Source organism: Parambassis ranga, chromosome 13, assembly GCF_900634625.1.
Source record: "Parambassis ranga chromosome 13, fParRan2.1, whole genome shotgun sequence".
Taxonomy (NCBI): Eukaryota; Metazoa; Chordata; class Actinopteri; family Ambassidae; genus Parambassis; species Parambassis ranga.
In genome coordinates, this window is record NC_041033.1 from 9,383,570 (window position 1) to 9,407,636 (window position 24,067).

Sequence of the window (24,067 nt, forward strand, 5' to 3'; positions counted from 1 at the left end):
GGGACATACTGTATATCAGTGAGACATTGCCAACCAACCTGTGAAGTGACCTCTTGGAAATACTGCAGTGCCACCTTGTGGCGATGCTGGAGCTTTTTCAGCAGTTTGTTTTCAGTCCTGGCCTCACTCAGCTGCTGCTGCAGATCCTTCACCTGGCTCTCTAGCCCCTTGATGCAGTTCATGTTGGTAAAAGGGATCTTTGGCATTGTAAATAATAATATTTATTTCTTATTTTGAATGGACGCGTTTTTGGTATTTTCATCTTTCTATTCGCAGGCCAACAATTTTACGATCTCTGAAAACACTTGTTAAAGTGTAAAAAAAATAAGAATACAACTGGAAAATACCATGATCTACCAAGTTTGGATTCACAGGGTGGCTGCAAACACGTGATCCAGGTGCCCAAACCGCACCTGAAAGCAGGCGCACGGTCGTTTGTTGCGTGCACCTTGTGGTCCTTCGTGTTGGACCGTGAGCCTTTACTGCTGGTCAGTGCTATTTCTGTCCATATATGCACTCTGCAAGGAGTCGCAAACCAGCTTCTCTGTCCCCTGCGCCGACAGACAGCTGAAGTTGCCAATCAGTGTGTGACCACTGGGGGCCAACCCACCAGTCCCACACTAATGGTGCCTGGAGACAAAAATAACATCAGCAGTGTGTGTGTGTGTGTGTGTGTGTGTGTGTGTGTGTCCCGGTTGCGCTCTAATAATAGAGGAGGCTGCCTGCTCCTTTAAGGGCCAACTTGTTGCATACTCTTCAGAATATATTGTAACAAAATGGTTATCAAAGTATTCCTCGCCTCCTCATCGGGATCCACGGCGGTAAGCTTTCAGCCTGATCGACGGATTTCTCTTTGGATTGAGCTCTCCTGTTTGATTGTGCTCCTTAGACCGATCAGGACTGTCACTCACACTCACTGCAGCGTTAAACCTCGAAATTAATGTCACTCGCCTTTGGTTTCTCATATTTAAACCAAGTTTACAACCGCATGACCTCATATGTGCTTAGATTTATAGGCTGAGGTGTGCTTCAATGATTTGTTTAATTATATCGCGAGTCGATGTGATTCACAGCCAGAGCTTTCAAAAACAGGGGCTCCCAAACTTTTTCATGCTACAGACCCCAGTTTACACGTCCTCAGGCTACACAGCCGGCCTAACGGAGGATTTTACGCACAAGAAATATCTTCTTCATTATATTTGTGATGAGATATACGTGGTAGAAGTAGGTAGGTGGGGTGATGACTGCAGAGGGGGGGTGAATTCATCCACAAGGTCTACTTTTGGCAAAGCTAAATGCGCAGTTTGAACAGTGGTGGCATGGTGGCCGGTTCGCTGTTGACTCACAGCAGAAAGGGGGTTTTGTCATCTGAGGGGACCTGTTTGCATGTTGGCATGTCTCAAGTTTGTCTTTGACCCAAATTAGCAGACGATGCTTCATGACTGGCTGCACTAGTCCACACTGAACCCCTGAAACCTGCCAGATCCCACCAGCATTCCCGTTGACTTTATATATCATGGCTGAAAAAGATTAATCAGCAGCACATGCTCACATTTAAGGTCTAGAAGCAGCAAATACTTTACACTACTGAATGATTATTTAAACTGTTGGAGCCATTGTTTCTAATACAGGAGCAAGACAGGAATGGAGGGCAACATCATCTACCATATATGAACCCATGTACATAAACTACAACCTTCCTCCCACAGGTTATCAGGAATAAACCATCTGATCTTTTTTCAGATCAAGAAGAAGCAGCAAGATGTGGTCGGCTTCTTGGATGCTCTTAAAGTGGAGTATGATCAGCTGGACATCGCCTGCAATGAGGAGAACCGCATGTGGATGAGGCAGAACGTCCCAAACGAGAAGAAGCCCGCCAACGGCATCCCCCTCCCCCCGCAGATCTTCAACAATGACAGCTACTGTGGGGTGTGTATACATGCAACCATATGGCTCGCTGTGATTGTGGACTGTACTGTTCACTGCAAATACATGAGCAAGTGTAGGTCACCTTTGCACATATGATGGTTTTCATAGAGAACGTTCTAATTTAGAGTGATCAGGGGAATGTGAAGTAAAGTCAATCTAGACTTAACAGGACAAAGGATGTTAAAAATATATATTTCTCCTATTTTCACCCAGGACTATGACACATTCTTTGATGCCAAGGAGGACAACTCAGTGTTTGCCTTCCTGGGGCTGCCTCCCCCTCCTGGGTCAAAGGTTGGAACAGTTTTCTGCTACATCTAAACATTATGTTTTTATTGTTGTGTCTTTTTTATGCAGTAGTCCACAGGACTATAAGTCAATGAAAATTAACAGAGCATCACTGTAAATAATCATTTTATATGAACGACAAGAGAAATCAAAGAAGAGACTAATTAAACAGCTAGTTACAAAATGTTTTCCAGGATTATGGAAATACATTCAACTACATTTAAACAATGTAATGGACATTTTATTAGTGCATGATCCTGACGGCAAACCTTTAGCCCTCCAGGTCAGTGTTAAACCTGATCTCCTTTACACAGGAAGCAGAACAAGCTGACAAGGAGCACATTGTGGAGAACGGGACTCACGCTGAAGAAAATCTTGATGACTCAACAGTAATACCATCACTACTTTTCCCCCATGTTTTTAATCTCATTATTTTCACTGTGTTAAATCTTATTCTTGTTCCATCTAGCATAACTTAACATCTTCCTTTCTGTCCATATGTGATGATCTGAACGACTTCTAATGGTGTCTGTGTCTCATCACATTGACTAATCTTTGTGTTGCATGAATGAAAATAGTTAATATTTATTATGAGTTATGCAGCATCATGAACTTCAAACCAGGTCTTTAGTTTGCTTTGTTTCATTATCATTGTTTTGTTAAGCTCATATTTTAAAGCATGTATACATCTTGATTCTAGCTACTTTCTATCCTCCCAGAGATATTTCCTGACTTCACAGTGCAGCAGAGACATTTTAGACACTTATATAAAAGAAAATGCTATGATGCTAATAATATCCCTATTGCTATAATTTCATAACAGAATGTAGACATCAGTACTTTTCTTTTAACTTAGTTCATCTTCTAGTTTAAAGAATCTGCTTTTTAAGAGCTAAAGGTTTCTGTTGCAGATGAACCTACAGTATGGTCAGCCTTTTTTATCCTACAGGGGGAAACGGAGCAGCAGAACTGCATGCAGAAACATTTTGCTTGTTTGTTTGCTTTTATGGCTTATTTTATTCATATTTTATTACTTACTGTGAACCTGAAGTGCACATTCTTAACTTAGCTTAGCATAAACACTGGGAACAGGTACCCAAAGGCAGCAAAATACCAACAAGGACATCTGTATCTAACAGTAAAGTTAAAGTATGTTTACTAAGTAGTTTTAATACTTGAATTATTTTTGTGTTTTTTTTTGTTTTAAGCATTATTTCAATATTTTTCAGATTTCCTCCAGACTATTGACACATTCCTCTTTTAACCTCTCTTCCTTCCTTTTTCATTTACAACCTCCATAAAACCTCCATTTTAAGTTTGTACACCTCTCCAACTGAGAGTCTGAATAAATGTGTCAATAATATTCGTTTTCCTTCACACATTGTTATGTTCACCTCACAATAAGGAGGTTCCGGTGAAAGAGCGTAACGGGGATGCACAGGCAGCTGAGGGTGCCGAGGAGGATGAGGAGGCAGCGGAAGGAGAGACAGAGCATGATGAAGTCACGGAAGGAGAAGCAGCAGGCGACGAGGCCCCCGCTGAGGAAGAGGAGGAGGCAGTGGAAGAAATAGACGAGGTTACAGAAGACACAGTAATTGCCTCTTAACTAGAATCCAGCCTCCTGTTGCCTCTTCCTCTGTCCCCTGAATGTTTTGAATGTTTCTTTTTGTACACCTTCCCATCATTCCTGGAATGCTCAGTTTTTCCTCTTCATCTTTAACATCCTCCTTTTTCTTTCATGTTTAAGGTTTGCCTCCTTTTGAAGTTCCTGTCACATTCATACTGCATCTCCTCCTCAAGTCTCTCTCTGGATTCATTTACTAACCCACAATTTGCAACTTGTCCATTAATAACTGTGATGTCTCTTCTTCACTTTACAGTTAAATCTGTTTTTATCGCGTTCCTGTCCCTGTTCACAAGTTCCTTGTTCTTTGTTTTGTGTGGTTGACATCTTCATGGTGTAATCTCACATTGCACGCCATATTTATTCCCTATTAACCCTCCTGGTCCAAAGGTGTGTCAGTAGCAGCCTGCAAACACCCAATCTGTCTGATTCAATAAGCCTGACATGTCAATGTACATCTCAGTGTGTGCTGGAGTCTAATGCTGTCTTATCTCCTCTGTTAGCAGGCCCAAGCAGCAGAAGAAGAAGAAGAAGAGGAAGAACAGGTGAGTTCTCGTGGCACACTGAAGTTGACACTGTGCTTTAAGCCAACAACAGCAACAAGTAGTAGTAAGACATGACTGCAGTAGACATTGTGTGTTTCATTTCCATTAATTCCAGCTATTATAGAAGACATTTTAACTAAATATCATGGAATGCATGCAAAGTACATAAAGTGGGTGTTTATTAACTCTTTCCTCTCTTAGCAGTTGTTGCTGGCTTAGAATCAGTGCCTCACTACTCATACATGACTAACTCCAGCTGCTCATGTAGATTTGCTGTTTATGAACAGATCAGTGGATTGCTGTTAAAATGCTGGCCAATGTATTAGGTACACCTTGTTAGTACCAGGTCTGTGGTGCGATGAACATTCCATTAGATTTTTGGACAGCAACTTCATGATGCGAATCACTGTTTTTTTTTGTTTTTTGTTTTGTTTTTGTTTTTTTTTGTTTTTGTTTTTTTTTGGGGGGGGGGGGGGTGTTTTTTGTTTGTTTGGTTGTTATGGAATTGATGTCTGGTGACTGCAGAGGCAATATGAGTTCAGCTTTATGACATGGCGTGTCATCCTGCTAAACGTATCCGTGAGGTGACACTGCTGGATGTGGGCTTTCTTCATGCTGCTTACACTAAAATAAATGCCACAATGAGAACGATACAGCAAAAGTCAAGACTCATCAGACCTGCCAACATTTTTTTTAAATGTCAGGGATGCTCCTATACAGATGTTGGCATCAAGTTTTTATTTGAATTACTATCAGATCAGTGTAGCCATCAACACACCACTCAATTTAAACCTTGGGGATGGTGGTGTGTGAAAATCCCAAATACTAGCAATTTCTCAAATGTCCTGTCTAGCAGCAACAGTGTCTCTTCCCTGTTCTTGATCTGAACCTCAGCAGATCCTCTTGCCTGAATACAAATAGCTTTAGCGTCTTGATTTGCTTTAACAAGCAGTCGTATCTAATGGTGTGGCCAGTTAATGTATGTACTGTAAATATAACCCCCACCACTGTCTAGGACAGTAATTGTTCTTCCAAATCATTGGGCTATGTAAAAGGTTTGGACTGAGATATTTGCATACATTTGTATTTATTATCCATAGCTCAGACTGCAAAATGACACTTTTAGACTATTTTACATTTTGTTTTTCCACTGTTTACTGTACATTTACATGTTTTAATGGACATAGATTGCATGCAGTAATCGACTGACACACAGTGACTAATCTAATTTCATTTAGCTTTTCAGAATGTTTCCTCAGTTCATGTTCCCGCCCATCCATCCATCTCATGACTGAACACTGAACTTAGATGCATCAGTCTGCTGGTGTTCACACCAGTCATGCTCCTCACACACACACTGCATTTGACCCCTTCTTTGCCCTTTTGTCCATGTCCTCTTGGTTTGCTCCTTCCAGGAGGAAGAGGACTTGCAGTCAGAGGTAACAGTGCTTCGGTGACCATCTCTTTCTGCGGTCCCTCCCTATAGTCCTCAGCAGTGTGGGTTTGATGGTGCAGAGATCAGGGAAGACTGTGGTGAATGGGGTGGTGTGGGAGGATCTGCTGTTTTTTCCCCCCCCTCCTCTGTCTGACCTCTCCTCCACTCTGCTGTCCTCTCTTTCTGCTAACATTCAGTTGCTCATTTTTTCCCAGTTCTGTAGCTGCTTCCTGACAACTTCAACTATTCCTGTAGCTTTAAATAAGAGGACTTTTCTGTAGAGCATGCCTGTGGTGCTTTTTTGCTCCCCACACAGCCTGCTGACCTGCTATCTGTTATTTCTTTTAGGAGGAAGAAGAGCTACGACAGCTTGAGGTAGATTCATGTGATCTATTGTTTGTACCTGGCCGTAGTTTCCTGAGTCCAGTTTGTCCTTTTATTCCATTTAAGGGCTGAAGCATACCAGGATTAACCTGTAGGATACAGTTTGATAAGCTGCGGAAAGGGACCAATCACATAGTTGGAACAGTAGTATTACATCTGATGACTAGTCTGGCCTTCCTGTGAAGTTATGCTTGTGTTTATGGTCTTTCTATGGACCTTTGTAGTGACATTCACACAAAGTCATAAGGACATTATCAATATAAGAATATAAATGTTGCATTACATTAGAGTCTTATATAATCTTTTCCTATTTACGTTACTTGAATGAAGAGTGCTCTCTTGCCCAGGGTTTTGCCTGTCAGGTCCTGTCATGTTTCTCTGTTCTTTAAAGGGACAGTTCACAGAAAAATCCCCTGCTCATGTTTCTGTAGCCAGCAGCTCTGATAATCCATTTAGATTGTTTTGATGTGAGAGTTTTGGTTTTAGAGAAGTGCTTTCTCTTCTATATTCAGTCATGGAACTAGTTGCACTGTGCTCGAGGAGCCAAAAGGTACTTAGAGGTACTAAAATTATGACCTGGTTATTCAAGAAAACCCACAGACCAAGACAGTATACCACAGACCATTGACCATATCACTGCAAATACTGCAGTGCACATCCAGCAACATTACGGCTCTACTGAGGAGGACAGAGTTAATATGTACATCCAGTTACTCTGTCACAAGGAGGACTCTGGTGTGCTTGATATTTACATACAGTTTTTTAAAGCTGTCTAGCTTTTGTTGCTTTGAGCTCCAAGACGGAACTCTCTGTTGTAGATTTCTCTAAAATTCACACCAAAACAATCTAGAAGGGATAAACAGAATGCACTAGTTGTAGAGGACATTTTGATTTTGGAGTGAGCTGTCTCGTTTGAGTCTTGCAAGTTTCATGGTTTAGAGTCAGTTCCTTATCAATTCAGCTACTGTTCACACAGCATTGACTAAAAAAAGAACAAATTGCACCTCTTTTTAAATGTGACACCCTGGAGCTCCACATAAAATGTCTAAGTGCTGTGTGAAAAGAGCTCTGCCTCTCTGAGACATTCCAGCTCCTGCCTGAGCGTCCGTTTCTTCTGCTTCACTGCTTTGCTTTGCCTTCTTTCCTGTCTTTCCATCTGTTATGTCACTGTGTCGTCCTACCTTTCTTGCAGGAGCAAGATGAACAAGGCAGTGAGGTAGTTCTTTGTGGTTTGTGTATTTTTTAGGCTTTGTGGACTTCTTCTGTTCTTCCCTTCTCTTTCACTCTTCTGTTTCTGTGTGGTGCATGGACTTTTTTTCCCCATGGAGATGCCTGGTGGTGTGCAGCATGATGAATACAATAATATTCTACTTGAAGGTGGATTTTAGTGTTGTAACAGTAATACCAGTCATATATGGAGCATTCTTTAGCCTTTCTTTTCTTCTTTTTGATATTTACAAACTCAATACCCCTGATTTTACCTTTATAGGAAGAAGAAGAGGGCGAAGTACAAGAGGTATACTTGGATAGTCTCCGTTGAGTGTTGTGCATGGTGTGAATCATGCTGGGTTTGGAATTTTCATGCATGATCTGTACGTACACGTTCATGCAGACTTTTGTTACTGTCTCTCCCCAAGGCAGTTGTATGTCATGCAGTCCAGTGCACAATGTGGGAATGTGGCACAGCTCAGATGTTTATTCATAAGGATTGTTTTAGAGATGATTGTTCAGTGTTGTAGTGAACTTAAAAAAACATCCACCGAGGCACATTCTCTGTGCCAGGACATTTTTGCCTTTTTTGTTTTGATGTCCGAAGAACAGGTGAAGAGTTTTATTGTGTCTGTGTGTGTGTACATAATACACTAGGACGTGTTTTCAGTTTGGTTATGTTGCACTGAGAGAAGGGGAGGCGTGCTGACCTGACAGGGTGACACCTCTTATTCTTTCTTTTTTTGTAAGAAGTCATGGCTTTTGTTTCTTTTTGCTGAGAGCACTCCGAACACGATGGATGTTGAGAGGATGTGAAGAGGATGGAGGAGACGGAGCACATCTTTTGTACTTGGAAATTCTAAAAGAAAAGAAAAAATATATATTAGATACAGTTGCAGGTTTAAGACCTGCTGCCTGATTTGAATAGAGTAGATCTGCTTGTATGGTAGTGTCAGAACCTTATATTGTGCAGCTGAAAGGAATCAAATGATTGTGCCATCTAAATATAGGTAATGATGTCAACTCCCTTTGTCCCTCAGCATGTTGTTTACTTCAAGAAGGCGGTCATCAAACTGCACTAACACATCTCAGCCACTCATAACACTTAAACATTAGACGTCCAGTTTAAGCATCACATGGTGCACCGTCTGAAGCACCACTCTTGAAGCACCACAGTATCTGTCTGATTTTCCCCACTTTCTCTTGACCCAGCTGTCATTGCAACCATCTGCACTTCTCTCAGATTACTTCTTCTCCATTTTTAACCTGCGCTCACTGCGACCACTAACATGTGAAGTCCTCTCACCTCCCTGACATTTGGACCCTGACTTCACACAACTCCCTTCGTTTCTCTCTCTCTTTTTTAATGTGTTAAAAGGAGGAAGAAGAAGAAGAAGAAACACAGGTAGTATTACAGCCATTTTGTCACGTCTGAAATTCTGTCTGCGCCTGACACGCCTGCAAAAAAGTCTTGTTTCAGCCTTGGAATGACATTTCAGCAGGATGACACTTCTTTTTTTTAAGAAGACGAATCGTAAAATACAACGAAACTCTGAAAATGCCACATATACCGCCATTATACTCAGTTCTTTCACAAATAAAACCTTAAAAGGCCAGAAACCACTAAAATGTAGTGCTATATTTTAAAACCTCTGTTTGTTTAGGTTTGTATTGGTTATCAATACATGTTTGTTTATTTTAACAGGAGGAAGAGGCTGAATAGTTGAAGCCAGGTGATGCTGATGATGCTGACTTAATACTACCCAGGTAAAATACTCTCCTTTTTCCTCAATGCTTTACAGCAGTACTTCTGTTTCACCACTGGAGGGCAGTGTAACATTATTTAGATTGGTAGATGAGGAAGACTTGGTGTTGCTTTTATATTCATCATTTATATAACCAGATTAATTAAAAAGATAAACCTGTATTCAGGACATTATTTTGCTTTTTGTTTGCCTCTTAAATAACACAATTATTCAACCTGTCAGATTTACATTGTGGTATGTATTCACTGCAGTATGGTGTCCTTGCTTTACATATAAAAAGCATAAATCTCACATATTCAACAATGGGAACTCTCCTTCCTTCACCTTGCTGTTTAGATGGAGGTGTCATTTGTTTTCGTGCCCTCTGAGGTGTTTAATCAGTTGAGACAAATAACAGTAGCAGCCTACAAGTGACTGACCCCACTGGTTGCACTGCAAACAGCCTCAGTGTGAGCACACACAGAGCAGCACAGATCATCTGGAGCCACAAGAAAAAAAACATAATTTCTGCTTTTCTTTGTACCTCTGAGGCACTGGCAGTGATGATGATGATAATAATCCTAATCTTCAAAGCCTGTCTTTTAGCTCTGCTCTGCATGTCAGGCATCCACGAGCTACTGCTCCAGCAGGCTATGAAGGAATGGCAATGCTAGTGTCCCTCCTCCTCTAAACAGTAGCCTATAGCTGCCTCCCAGCCCCTGCGAGCCCCTGTCACGCCTTGTTAGAGGAAGCTGCTAAGTGAGCTTCAGATGTGCCTGTGGAGGAGCGGGCATGCTGGGTGGCACAGGCAGAGTGGTGGTGGTGGCAGCCTCAGCCACCACTACTGGAAAAAATGTGTGACCTCATTTCTTTTTCATCTGTTTGTCTTGTATTCCAGCCTGAAGGAGCCCCTTCCCTCTCCTCTTCAGCCCTCCCTTCACCCCTTCTCAGAGCCAGCACCGGACACTACTGAAGCCCGTTGGTCTCTGTGCTGACAAATGAAAAGTCCTAACCCACATTTGACCCTCTCCTTTCCCCTTTTGACTGCAATGTTGACTTAATTTTTATATTTTACGTGTAGAGACATACTGATAAAAAGTATGCAGAGTAGCCTAGTGGTGCTGGGTTTGTTTGTACTTAGTAGCTTTTGTAAAAGGCACAGTTGTTTTGTCGGTTATATTTCCCATCCTTAGAAAATTCTAGTTTTTTAGACCTTTTCAAACAAAAAAGTGACCTTGGTGAACCCTAAAGTAGCTCCTGACTGTCAGATTCAAAGCCCCGCTCTCATTATTGTTCTGTTGTGTACTCACGTGCCTTACAGAGTCCTTCTATCAGCTGAATGTATAACTGCAAACTGAGACTTCTAATGGCCACATGATGAAGGAAATATGCACATACTGCAAGTTTGCAAACTGCTCCACCACCACTACACCTACGTCTGCCAATACTGCTGTCAAATCAATGCACTTTGTTGACCGAAGAGTGAAACATGTGGCTAAGACTTGGATGCAATGGAAAATGCAATAAAGTAGACTGGTTAAAAAAAACAGTGGTTCCATTATGTTCCAATTTAAACTCTTTTGTCTGCATAAAGATTGTGCCTGTTTAGCAGATTAGATGCCAACAGGAAAGCAAGGGTCCCGTCCCAAGAGATCCTTCAGAGGAACACACACTGTTATTGTTAGATCACCATTATATGGCTATGCATGTACAGCACAAAGTATTATTAATATGCTAAATATACCGACAATAGCCTGTCATCTGCAGGAGCCAAACATATGGGGAGAGGAAGGAACACGCTGGTGGAGCTGTAGATGATGATTTGTAGATGTTTATGTGTGCATGTAGATTATGTAGATGTTTGTAAATGAAGTACCTCAAGATGAAAATCACCCATATGTATCTCAAAAGTGCACTTTAACAGCATTTGTCTAAACACAGTATATACTGTCATACTGACATGTCAGCCAGTTCTAAAAATGACTTCTGCCATCTAACAAACTACAGATACGTCATCCAAATCTATTCATTTGAACAGGGAGGGGGGCCCAGTTTTTTTCCCCCTGGGAACTGGGAGCATACAAGAGGTATTGTTCACAGTTCGAGGCACACTATTTATATTCGTGTGTGTGTGTGTGTGTAGCACAGGCCAAAGTTCCCAGTGAGTTTGGTAATATTTAACAGGACAGTTTCGGGTGATATGGCTGAGCACCATGTGGAAGAAGCAGCATTGTTGACATGTCTGCTCTGTGTGTGAGACACACTGTCCATCCTCCACAGGTGAGTCTAACAGCAAAATGGGTGTTTATGTGCTCTTAAACTGAATTATAGTTTCTGGAAATAATATTTAAATGCTGTGGAAAGTAAATGGGAATTTACAGATGAGGTGTATCAGGTTATTTAAGATAACTGATCTTATTGGGTAACAGTGGAATTAAAGTCAAACTGTGTGTTGTGTTAATTTGTGTTATAGCATTTAGAGAGACTGCTGACTATCAGCAGCAATAAGAACATAGTGAACAGATGATGACGCTTACTTAGGTTCCAGGTTACATTTGCTTTGACTCTTCAGGTCGCACAGACTGCATTAACACTGATACATTTAAGTGTTGATAAATCTTAACCTGAATGCACAATAATGATTAGGATCAAAATCCAGAAATCATTTTAACAAAACAAAGCAGCATTTATGTCTGATTCTGTATGGGAGATGAAGAGCAAAAGAAAAAAAAGGTCTTTTGTCTTTTAACACCAAGCTACAGAACACATGCAGATGACATGTCACCATGGGAGTTAAAAATGACACTAATGGGACTATTTTGTCTTGTAAAATAACTGTAATGTTGTAAAACATTAACCATTAGTAGTCAATGCCTAAACTATTATCTTTGCAACATTTTAGGCAAGAAATCAACTGTTCCACGGGGAACACAACCCCCAGCCAGCCTCCTGCGTGAGAACCTGGAACAACCACTATCCATCCCTCCACCTCTATTTGTGGACTTTTAGCAGCTTTTGTACTAGTGTACACCACAGCATGTTGAAATATTCAACAAAAAATGTGTAGTGAGCTAAAGTTACAAGATCACCAAAGAAAATAAGCTTCATCCTGTGAGGTTTGTAGCAAATATTATGATCATGATTCTGTAGCAGGTTGAGATATTTCCGTTTGATCCACTGGCTGTTTATGTTTCAGGACCAGTGAGTTGATTGACCGGTGGATTGATTAAACATGGATATCCTTCCTCTGTTGGTGCTGCTCCTTTCATGCAGGATTGAAGGTGAGAGCTCATCTCAAAACAAACGCCGCAGCTCGTTTGAGCTCAGGTGTGATACAGTATTCTGTAATAATGTACCACACTCCTTCTAACCTTCATGTTAAACCCCATTAGAGAGCTTAATGATCTATCTGCACTTTGTAATTATAATTATTTTTTTTGGCTGCATACCTAGTTAACAGTTAGATGTATCAGGGGTCAGGGGACTTCAGAGTCACCGGTTCACAGTCCCAACAGGAGGAAGCACAAATTGCACTCATTAGTTGTTCACTCTCTGATAGCAATGAAAAGAAATTGCTGTATAGGCTGGCCTATTTACACATGCTGTTTGTAGAAGGTAACACAGTTATCTCACCACAAACAAGTTATACATCCTGTACTCTGCTATAAACCTGTAATCTCATGTTTCAGGCTTTGCCATTCATATTAATTCATTTTCTCCTACATTCTTATGGTAAGATTTAGAACATATGAATGTAGCTTGAATGCTCATCAGATCAAAAGTAAAGTGTTGTCACATGTTGCTGGCTTGGTGTTACACTAAATGAGGTCTTTTTAAAGGAATAATTCAACATTTAAGGAAATTTAGTGCCTCTGCTGGTTGCCTAGCAACTCAAAGGGTACGATAGCCCTGCAAATAACCCCCTTGTAAAACCACAGCTTGTTATTTTTACACTCTGCTTTTTGTGTGGATTGAACAAAAACATGTAATATGGGAATTTTAATGGTGTTTGCAGGCAGATTTTGGTGCCATTGGACAGAAGCAAAGTAAATGTTCTCCTCTTGTATTTTAAGCTAAGGCAGCTGCTGTATCAGAGTAGGGTTGATCTTCAAAAGCAAATTCTCAAAACGGTCCAACTGTTCATATGTTTTTAGCAGCTAGAGCTCATGTAGAGCTGTCACCTGCAACCCTGACGGTCCTGCGAGGTGACGAGGCCCGTTTCACCTGCACCGCCAGGACGCGCTGGACTGTTATGGTGTGGCAGCTGGGGGGCATACCAGCACTCACCATCTCCAAAGAAGATGGAGTCCTACCCTCAGTCCACTCTAATGTGACAGCTGAAAAACCTCCCAACTCAAATGGTGACAGCTGGACGTTTATTCTGAAGAACACACAGAGGCACAACCAGGGACAAGTGACCTGTGACCTCCAGGGCATTGACAGGAGAACAGCAAGATTGTTTGTACAAGGTCTGTATAATGTTCATATGTGTATGTGAGGATGGAGAAACTACATGTTTGTGCATGCTACCTTGGTTTACTGTAGCAGGAAGGCAGAAAACAACTATTTATTTCAGCTGCAGAGAATTCCAAAGGCTTTTTGTGTAGCCAGCTTCTCTCAAGGATATTTGTGAAGTAGAGTGCACACATGCACACACACACACACACAAACCAACCGAAAAACTAAGCAGATGGCAAGTTGCTGAAAACCATCGCTGAGTGAGTGAGTTCAGAAAATGCTGAATTTAACCTTGATAAAGCAAAAAGCAGCAAGTAAAAAAGAGCTAAATGAAGCGCCTATACAAACGGTTTGTAGCTGCTTTTGTTCGGCCCACCCACCCACTGCCTACTCAAAAAAAAAGAAAAAAGCATGTCATATTCTGCCTTTATATTCACCATTCACATCTTAATTAAGTTCCTTTGTATTCATTTTCCTTGAAGTAGGAGGCTAAAAAAGTGAACGTTTTCAGTACAAGCTGTGTTGAAGTGATCCTGAGTGATCAATCACAGCTGATAGGTGGGAAATCATTAGGACCCGTGTGGTGAAGTGAAGTTGCCCGGGCATGTTTGATGGCCTCTGTGACACTGTTAATGACAGTGTGGGCGAGTGTCTGGGATAGAAATTGATTGGCCCAAAGATATAAATACAAGTGGGAAATGGCAAGACTCCATGCCAGTCAGGACAGGCAACAGAGCAGGATTTACAACCGCTGCCTACTCTCCCCCTCAGAGGACTGGCAGGCATGTTTGCTGAGGATTCAGGATTTGGTGAAAGCCAGTATTTCTCTGTAGATGTGAGGGAGGATTTATAGTGGTCTTAATCGAAAAAAAAACTTCTAGAAGCAATTTATTTTAATATTTCTGCACTTGAAATGACTAAATTTTTAATAGGGACTGCACTAAAACAATAAGAGCTGGTGGGGATGTCAGAAGTGGAGCAACAATGTTGGGGGGTGAAGGGAAAAATATTATATTTTTCCTTATTCCTTTTAAATAGTTATATTATTACCACATTAGTTCTGAATGTTCTTGTGTTGCCAGTAATCAGGTCATTAATCACACTGTGCTGCTCACGGCGGAGCTTTAGCTCACATGTAAGTCACATGCTTCAAATGACGTCTCAATACATTCTTCACGATTTGCTTGGATCTGTGCTTCTCCTGACTGCATCATCAATCGTATACACATCTACAGTATGTGCACTTGAACTGAGAGCTCAGCTAAAAAAAAAAAAGAAGAAGAAGAAATCAGCGCGGTTACATCTCCGCACAGACCGTCAGGAAACAAAACCAATGACCCATCGTCTTTGATATATTATGGACTGAGCCCCCCGATTGCTGCCAGCGCCACAAATCCCAGCTGACATATGCACCCATTACCAGTACTGTACAGTGAATCAGGCCCTCCAGTCTGGATGCAGAGGATCACTATGGCCTGACATAGCCTTTGGATTAATTTTGCATCCTGGCATGGCCAGTTAACAGTCAGCAACTCTGCCCATGATTTGTGCACTGCGCCCTCAAATATACTGTTGGAATTGAGCCACAAATTTACAGCGAAGCCAGCTGACTCTGCGTGCTATCATCCACGCTCCCTGCTTTAATTGTCCCATATGAGGATGATGTAAATAAATATGACCACTCTCTAGCTGCTCTTTCTCTGCTCATTTCTTATGCTCACTCAATCACAAATGCAGTACACAAACCCCTCACTCGATCTGATCAATAAGGCTGCATGTGCAATGAACAGCATCTGAAGTGAAGGCAAAAGCGAGAGAAGTCAGATATAAATAAGAGAAGATAGAACATGCTTGTGGTAATTGGCCTGTGGAGGCATAGGGGATATACTCTTTGAAACACACACACAGGATACTGTACATGTACAGTATTCACACACACACACACACACACACACACACACACTCACACACACTTCATTTACAAATTATTAAAAGCTATCCTTGAAGCAACAATTTATTCTCTCAGGATCTCTGCTAAAAAATCAGTAGAGTTAGAGTTAGCTGAAGGCTCCCTGCTTCACACAGCCATCTACCACTTTCCCTGCGGTGATTAACAAACCACACAAAACCTTATTTCAGGGATCACTTAGGTCGGAGCTCTGTGAAGGAGTGCTGATGTCATTCTTTTTCTATTCAGATGTATTAATCAGCTACGATCACCAAGAGCACCCTCATCAGTCAGTGCAAATGAGGCGGCTGGTTCTCCACCAGCCCTTTTCCCACCACTTCTGTAAGAGTCTACCATCAGAGCTGGGACAGCACAGTGTTTATGACACCAAATCAAGAATCGGATAAAAGCGCCTGGAGGAAAGGGACAGCCAATAATGCACACAAAACATCTGAGGATTTGAACCTAAATCAACAAAGACATGTCATTCGCCTAGACAAAGCACCAAAGCTTCTGCAATTATCTTTCTGTCCATAGCAATTGTCTGTTGCATCTACAGCCTTTCATTCGGCCAGACAATTGACTTCACATATGAGATACTGTATCTCCCAGAGCCTTAAGTGGCTTATATGGCTGGCAGGGAAGGAGATGGAAGTGGGTGGGGGAGAAAGGAAAGGCATTCGTCAGGCAATTGAGACTTGGCGACATGTGATCAATCACCTGGGACGAATGAAATCCCTCTTTTTTAAGCGATCAGGCCAACTGGAAATGTGATGCTCATCTGTGGGTTGAGATATGTACAGCCAAAGACATGGAATTCAAAGCACACTGTCGATGAATTCATAGCTCTTTACCCAGTCTTGTCAACACTCATAAGTGTGTGCTTATGGAATATGCATATACATCACATCACATCACATCACATGTGTACACATAAATGAGGAAGAGGTTTTTATAGTTGTTTTATAATTACAGAGAAGGGCGGAGTGAGGGTCTTTGGGGATGACAGGTTGGCTTTTAAGGGCCACTCGGTCCAGTTTAAGTGTGAAGCAGCAGGATGGTACCCTCAACCCACTCTGCAGTGGAGAGTGGATGACAAACAGGTAAATATACAACTGCAATCAGACACGCTGGTGTGCGGACTGATGTTTACCCTGCTGGAACTGTAAAACAATGCACTCACTGTAGTTCTGGTTCTTATCATCTGTGGACAGTTACACATTTTCTTTGGAAAATGATGACAACGGATAGTTTATTGAAGTCTCACTGTTGAAGCGATAATAACATAATGTCCAAAGTTTTAAAAGTAATTCAACGGATACATACAAAGTCAAACACCAAAGTCAATCTTTTGTAAGATTCTGAGGCCTTTGACTCACAGACAAAGGATTTGTTTCTCCTACAACTTCCCTGCAGCCTCACTGCATGCAGGCTTTGTTCCCCCACTCATTAAGAAGACTCATACTCTTTGGCCTTTGGGGTTGTTTGCCGTTATCTAGTTTCCCAGTTATTGATTCTGGCAAACTAGAATCACTTGTGCAGGTGAATTGTGTTTAAAAGTTGAGTGAACCTTTTGTCCCTTTAGGAAATTCAGCATTTCTTCTAGAGGATTCAGGCTGTACCACCCATCCTTCATCCTTCTTTTGTCAGATTATACTGCAGTGTGTCTGATCACAGAAATGTGGTTCATGAACATCAGTACTTAATGATGGCAAACTGCTCCCTGATGTGTCGTACACATGTTTTTTGTTTTAGTTTTCAGATGCAGCAACATACAGTCACCCACCTCTTGTTGGTTGCAATAACTGAATAAGAGCACAATTACTGAGCAGAATAGGCTGTAAATAATAGTAATTTTGTCTCTCCTGGAATCGTGTGGAGGTGAGCCAGAGTGAGTACGACATCAGGAGTGAAGAGTTGGAGGAGAGCCTCTTCACTGTGACCAGTAACCTCAATGTGACGGCAGCAAAGAGTTTTTATGTGGATTGTCTGGCCTCTGTGTCTGCCCTCACCACGCCACTGAAGAGCAGCGTTCGCCTAACAGTGGGTGAGAAAGCACAGACACCATGTTTTACAATAAATAGCACGTGCAGTGAAAGCTGACTGTCACACCACTCTTTGTTCTGTCCTATTTTGGTTCCTCTTTGTCGACGTTTCTCTCTCTTTTTTTTTTAATCCGTCTCTGTCCTTTGCTCTTTTGGGAAGCATCTGAATCAAAGCTGAGCATTATTATAGAAGAGAGTGTGCTGCCAAATCAACACTGCATGAGTTTGAATCGCTGAGGAGCTGAGGCTGTCTTCTTTTCCTAGTAATGTTTAATTTGTTTTAGTTGTAGCATTTTCTTGCCTCAGTGCAGCATCCCTCAGCAAACAGCCTCACGCCTGCTGCTTTGAATTAAAACAGGAAATTATAACACAGCGTTCTCCACGCTAAGTCTGTAAATCTGTAATTGAATTGCAGAGCAGCAACACTGCTTCAGCATTTCTTTACTAAAACAATGACGTGATCTACTCTTTTCAGTTGCAGAAGTGGTGGAGGAAGAACATGACTGCACAGTCCCGCTGGCAATAACTGGCTCCCTGGCTGCTCTTCTGCTGCTCACCCTGCTCTGCATCTGCACCGTCCTCTGCTACAGACAAAGGAGACAAGGTAGTAGGCACTTTTTCTGCTCCTTAAATTGCTCTAGGAGAACAAACGTCAGCTGGCCCAACACTTTTTTCCAGTACAGAAACTCTGATTAAAGGGTAATGAAGAAGATAGGTAGTTTCACACCAGGGACTGGGCACTGCCCCATGGTGGCCTTCAACAAGGGCGTGCAGTAATTTTTGTGACAAAAGCAGAACATTAGTTGTCAGCAGAAAGCTGAACTTCTCAGGAAACAGCAGCAGGAAAGGTTAGAGGTGTTCTGACTGCAGGGTTGGTAGCTTAAATCCTAAAATAACAGATGTAGAATGTGGCTACAAAAAATATGAATTTCTTCTATAAAATCTGGCATTTAATATTGAGATAGTCAGAGATAGTCAGAGATCGCCCTCATCAAGTCAACTTAAGGTAGCAACATCCTGTGAATGCCACATATATGAATTTCTTTCCACAGTGATGCCAAATTTGGAAAACATTACAAGTGACTTTTTTGGAAAAGCATTCTTTAACCTCGGTGACTCTCCTGAACCTGATTATATATCTAAACCATGTCAGTCAGTAAGACAGTCTGATAAAGGCCATTAAGGATTTGATGAGAGCTCATTCCATGGGAATGTAGTGACCTTGGACCACCTGTTTGCCAAAAGGATTACGTCTGTCGGTGCATCAGCAGAAAGTGTACCCTGGGGGACCTGAGGTCATACCTGGTCTCTGCCACAGTCAGTCAGTTTGACTGAACACTGTAACACAAGGCCACAATGTGTAGACACAGCTTATGGGGACAAATCACAGAAAAACGTGTAGAATAGCTATGACCGACCCAAATGTAGTAGTTTCATGATACAAACCCAGGAAACATGACGTTACTCTAGATTTTGAGCTTTTCATGGTTAATGATTAAAGTCGAACCTTTCTGTGAGTGACACAAAGCAGCAGCAGAGAGAGTGAAAACACGATGGGTGACAGTGACAAGCAAACTAATGGTTCCACAGGGGAATCAATACAGGTCAGCAGGGTGAAGGTCCTGTATGGGACTGGAACAACCAGCAACACCCCCAAAAGTGGAGGTTTGCAGATGCATACTGTTTTAACATTTTATCGTGCCAATAGGAGAAGTTTTAGTTTTTTTAGTTTTTTTTTTAATATTGATGTGCATCACTACACAGATACGAGAATGAAAACAATCTGATCATTCAAATTTAGACAAAAAGTAACTAATTAAAGTCTTAAAGGTGACAAAGACCATCTCCGAGGCGACTCCTCTTGGTCTAGGAGGCAGGAAAGGCCTGTTTGTGTGCGATAACAAAAAGTGGCCTTGAGTCACACATTTTAAGTCAGTGTAATCCCTGTGACTGATTCTGGACCACTGCAAATCATGGCCATGGTTTGCAGCAAGGGGATTACCATAAAGCAGGAGTGACCTTTCTCCTGCGGCAGCTGATTCCTTATACCTGAAACGTCTGATACCTCCCTCACCATTGTCCTTGTTCCAGTCTTATAGCTTTAATGTAATGTCCCTGGGCGAGTTAAATTAACTCCGCGAGGATGTTCCACATGCTAGAGGATGTGGCATACTTCCAAGTCACTAAGCTCTACTTTGAGTAATCCACCTCAATGGGGTGTAATGTATGCTTTGTAATTATTGGAAAATTTGAAGGGATCTTGCATTGTCACCCTCACAGTCTTCGGCCAGCATGACAGCAGGGGTTTAAAATATAATGATGACAAAGGCCTTTCTCTCCCTGTAAGAGAACAGGTTATATCTCTCCTGAGGCAAAGCACCATCTGCACCTTTGCTATATTGTGGTGTTTCCGTTGTGGCCAGCGGTCAACGCAGCAAGAATAAAAAAGTTAACAGATGATAATAGCTCATAATAGTAAACTTGATGCCTTGTTTTTTTACTTTTTAGAGGAAAGCCCACAGGAGGCAATAAGGTAAGATTTAAAAAGCTTTTTTTTCTTTAATCAGCCATTATTAAACACTGGATTATCTTCTCTTTATATAAAAAAGAACTCAGTAATCAGAGACGTACAGCACACTGCTGAGCTTTATTTAAGTTTTACATAAGCTAATATGAGGACTCTGCTTGAATCTAAGTTAATGCATACAACTTCTTTCTGGCTTTTATTGATCGTCATTATAAAAGAAAATTGAAGACATGAATTTGAAATGACATACTTTAAATAGTCATTATATTTTGATTAAGATTCTAATAGTCTTTAGCTCATTTAAGTAGCTGATGTATTAAATGTCAGCAGTTTCTGTGCTGCTGAGTTGGAGTGGAGCACTAATAAAACACAATGAAAAGTGATGATGACGTTCATTTTTTAATCTGTCAGAGCACTTTACAATGAAAACAAAGCTGAGGCCTCTGATGTACTGCAGCTTTGCAGGAAAAGCAAACTGTTTACATGATGTGCCACATCTCAGCTAAAGCTTATGTCCTCCATTGAAACGTTCATTTGGGCATTTGCAGGTTCGACCAACCAGTGTTTGGGAAAAGCCCGTATGCTGAGGTGACAAGGGGGACGATCAACCTAGGATACACCAGTGAGGGTCCCACAGGTGAGGGACAAGTTTACAGATGTGAAATTTAACTATTAACTGGTAGTGTCCCAGACCACTAAATAATGTGAAGTATACAAGGTTATTTACGCAATGACATGATACAGACCACGTTTGTATTTGATTATATAAGCTTACACTTAGAGAAAAACACATCTATAACTCTTACAGAGAGTTAGGGAGGAACTCTTTGATGCGGTGAAGGCCGAAGCACTAGGAGGCATGGACTAAGATAAATCATCCAACATAGAAGGGACAAAGGGTTTCATAGTCATAAATATGTTAGACCAATTATGATAATTAGTAGGTGGAGATAAAGGGGCAACATGTCCCAATATGGGAATACCTACGAGGGTCTTGAAGAACTGTTTATCTAGTATGCAAATGTACCTCAACTTTCAATAAAACAAGCCTGTGTCCAGGGGAAGGGCAGAACACTTATGGACGGGAGTGAAGCAGACTGAAAGGCCTGTGTTCACTAGGTGTTCTCCCTTTTGCAAAAGGTGAAACTACAAAACCCAGGGTATTTTCTTTCACTCAATGTTCTGAATACAGGGGACGGAATCTGACAATCCGGGGTGACCAGGGAAGGTCACGACAATAACTACAAGGTTTTTGATGGGGTTGGTTTTTATTCTTTGTAAGAGAATCAAAGTTTGATGTCAGATGTTTCTATATAGCTACATCTACATTGGGCTGATAAATAAATAGATGACTTAGTAACATGCTGTTAATTACTTAGGTACACTGTAACAGTGACATCGTAAAATAAAGTGTTACCAGATCAACTTTTTTTTAACTAGCATAATTATCAAAAATTAATGATTATTTCTTATCCCAGAAATGCTGTCATTTTTGATTGCTGAAATTCATGTATTAATGTGCTTCTGTTGGTTAAATCTTGTGTATTCATTATGTTTAACATATAAATCAAAGTTCTATTATCATTGTTTTTTTAATTCAAGCTTTAGTCAGCTTTATTGCACTGTACTGAAATTGCAGTGGATGTGGATGGATGTCAGGAAAAGTGATAAACACATGCAAAACTTGCAACACAGCTGCATAGTTTTTATATAATTTGTGGCCCATGGGATGAAAAAAAGGCACTAACCAGTTTTTTTTTTTTAAAAACACTAATGTATTTTTTCAGACAGAAACTAAAGATGGATTTAGACTCTGGAAGCTGTGTTTACTTGGTACCTATACCTCTAAGCCATCAAATCTCCTAAATCCCTCTATTTCACTGAGGGTTTAGTCCACACTGAGCTTTACAGTGGGTCAAGGGGGCCGGTAGTTAGATCTAGCTAAAAGGCTGTTTTTCACCCTGCAGATGCAGTTTACAATGAACAAATCATGGAAGCTCGTAGCCAGATGGACTTTGTCAGCTTCTGTAAGGTAAGCTAGAGACAGAGAAAGTCCTATTTTGGATGGAAGATAGATAGAGACAGACAGAGAGAGAGACAGAGAGAGAGAGAGAGAGGATGAGGCCAACAGAGACAGAGATGAAGTGGAGCTGAATAATGCAGACAGTCATCCTGCAGCTGGACTTCCTGCCACATCCTCCCATGTTGATGAGAGCGTGAGAGCAGTGCACAGGTACTGCTGCAGCCCCCATCACACAGTTGATGCCAGGAGTCTCAGCACATTACAGCTGGACATGTAGACTTTGTAGAGCTCCACAAAACACTCTAGATAGAGCCACTCTAGATCCTAGAGCCTCCACCAAGATGCTCCATCTAAAATAGACTGAAACTGACACAAATTGAGAAAAACACATTTTCTCTGTTAACCCTATATATCACCATCACCATGAATTGATCAGTGCTTGACCAATTTGATGAGGTAATTTTGCCTTCTAAGGTTTTCTGGAGATTACCCAGTACAGAAGAATTGATTGGCTCATTGATTCTGAGTAAAGTGTTCCATTGATACCTTGTGTGGTGTCCTGGTCTTATAGGAAACTGAAAACTTCATTCCAACCTCATTACCTGATTCTTCAGAGTAATGCAGCTGTACTTAACTTTTGTTAATTGGATTACAATATATAGAAATATAGTCACGTAAAGCCTTTACGGGCTGTAGTTTTCCTCCTTCTGGTTACAGATATGTCTGAGGGTGATTGGACCCTGCTCTGCTGTTTTATCATTAAAACTAAAGGTTTGTTGTTGTTCTCCAGGTTCCTGATGTTGTGTCCTCCAGTAGCCTGTCTCTACACAGCAACAGCCAGCCAGAGCAAAGCAGCACGAGTGTCAGGAGAATCACAACAGTTTAGTATTCTTATAATAACATATAATATTACTTGTTTTTTTGTACACTGTTGCACATTTTGTAATGCTAGAAGCCATGGTTATATAATCTTCAGCTGAACGTGTTTAACACAGTTATTTGGCAAAAAAAATATATATATTAAAACACATGTTTTCAATAAAGGGTGTTTGTACTTAAAGGGTTGTTTTTTTTCATTGTTACAAAATGAAAAAAACGATACATAGGTGGATTGTTGCAAAGATATCTAGCATGCTAGCCAGCTGTAATACCACTTTGTACCACAAGATGGGATATGAGTCAGTGTAGTGTCAATGAATGAAACGGTAAACACAGGACACAGGACTTATCCTGCAGATCATCATGCAGGCTGGTTGTTTGACGCTCACTGTCTGGCACAGCAGACATAAATACTCTGATGTCAATGCAGCATGCATATTTTGGTCAGGCTAAGAAACAAAACAAACAAACAAACAAAATGCAGGAGAGGATCCAACAAAAACATTCGCTGATGAGCTGGGCATTCGTACCTTAGATTATACGATTGTGTTGACAGATAAAGGTTGAGGTAACTTAAAGAGACCAAATGAGACATGAAACACAGTTGTATACTATACTAGACACCCACACTGATACCAACTTTAATCTGATCTGAAACACATCAAATGTTGGTCATCATTGCGTTGGAAGAATAAGTCAAAGTTCAACATAGAAGTTGGTGTCAAAGCTGGTGTGTGTTTAATTTTAGTGTTCGCCTTTGTTTTCTCTTCCAAATAAACTTGGCCAACATTGCAGTTTATTTAAATCTTTGTCTGACTGCCAGCATGTGTTCCTAGATCTCAGCAATGAACTTGGCAGGACTGTGTTAGTATCATTAAAATTCAACTTTTAACAAAGCAGAAGTATCTCTTAACATGTTCTTTTAATAGTGTGCAGGCTGCTGGCTGTTTTCACCCTGCTTGCTATTTGCTACACTCTTGGGAAAGCTCCTCAGTGATTGTCTGGCAATCTGACCACCAATCAATCTG

At 41.1% G+C, this 24,067-nt stretch overlaps 2 protein-coding genes across 7 annotated transcripts; both read left to right on the top strand.

Annotated features, from left to right (window-relative positions):
* Positions 1-666: 666 nt before the first annotated feature.
* On the top strand, positions 667-10,700 carry sh3bgr (SH3 domain binding glutamate-rich protein). Of its 4 annotated transcripts, XM_028419872.1 has the most exons (7): positions 667-821; positions 1,744-1,929; positions 2,143-2,223; positions 4,345-4,386; positions 7,695-7,721; positions 9,120-9,181; positions 10,058-10,700. In XM_028419872.1, the coding sequence occupies exons 1-6, from the start codon at positions 777-779 to the stop codon at positions 9,135-9,137; spliced, it is 399 nt and encodes a 132-aa protein (XP_028275673.1). In that variant the 5' UTR covers positions 667-776; the 3' UTR covers positions 9,138-9,181; positions 10,058-10,700. The 4 variants fall into 4 exon arrangements, with proteins under 4 accessions (XP_028275673.1, XP_028275674.1, XP_028275671.1 ...); XM_028419873.1 differs by lacking the exon at positions 7,695-7,721; XM_028419870.1 differs by lacking the exons at positions 4,345-4,386; positions 7,695-7,721; positions 9,120-9,181; positions 10,058-10,700 and adding exons at positions 2,532-2,606; positions 3,623-3,838.
* Positions 10,701-11,303: 603 nt separating this feature from the next.
* On the top strand, positions 11,304-23,220 carry igsf5b (immunoglobulin superfamily, member 5b). Of its 3 annotated transcripts, none has more exons than XM_028420646.1 (11): positions 11,304-11,439; positions 12,062-12,275; positions 12,356-12,440; positions 13,314-13,628; positions 16,541-16,668; positions 17,447-17,612; positions 18,086-18,214; positions 20,119-20,143; positions 20,686-20,774; positions 22,105-22,169; positions 22,951-23,220. In XM_028420646.1, exons 3-11 carry the CDS (start codon positions 12,392-12,394, stop codon positions 23,044-23,046), a joined length of 1,062 nt encoding a protein of 353 aa, XP_028276447.1. In that variant the 5' UTR covers positions 11,304-11,439; positions 12,062-12,275; positions 12,356-12,391; the 3' UTR covers positions 23,047-23,220. The 3 variants fall into 3 exon arrangements, with proteins under 3 accessions (XP_028276447.1, XP_028276448.1, XP_028276449.1); XM_028420647.1 differs by having other exon boundaries at positions 13,317-13,628; XM_028420648.1 differs by lacking the exon at positions 22,105-22,169.
* Positions 23,221-24,067: the final 847 nt, after the last annotated feature.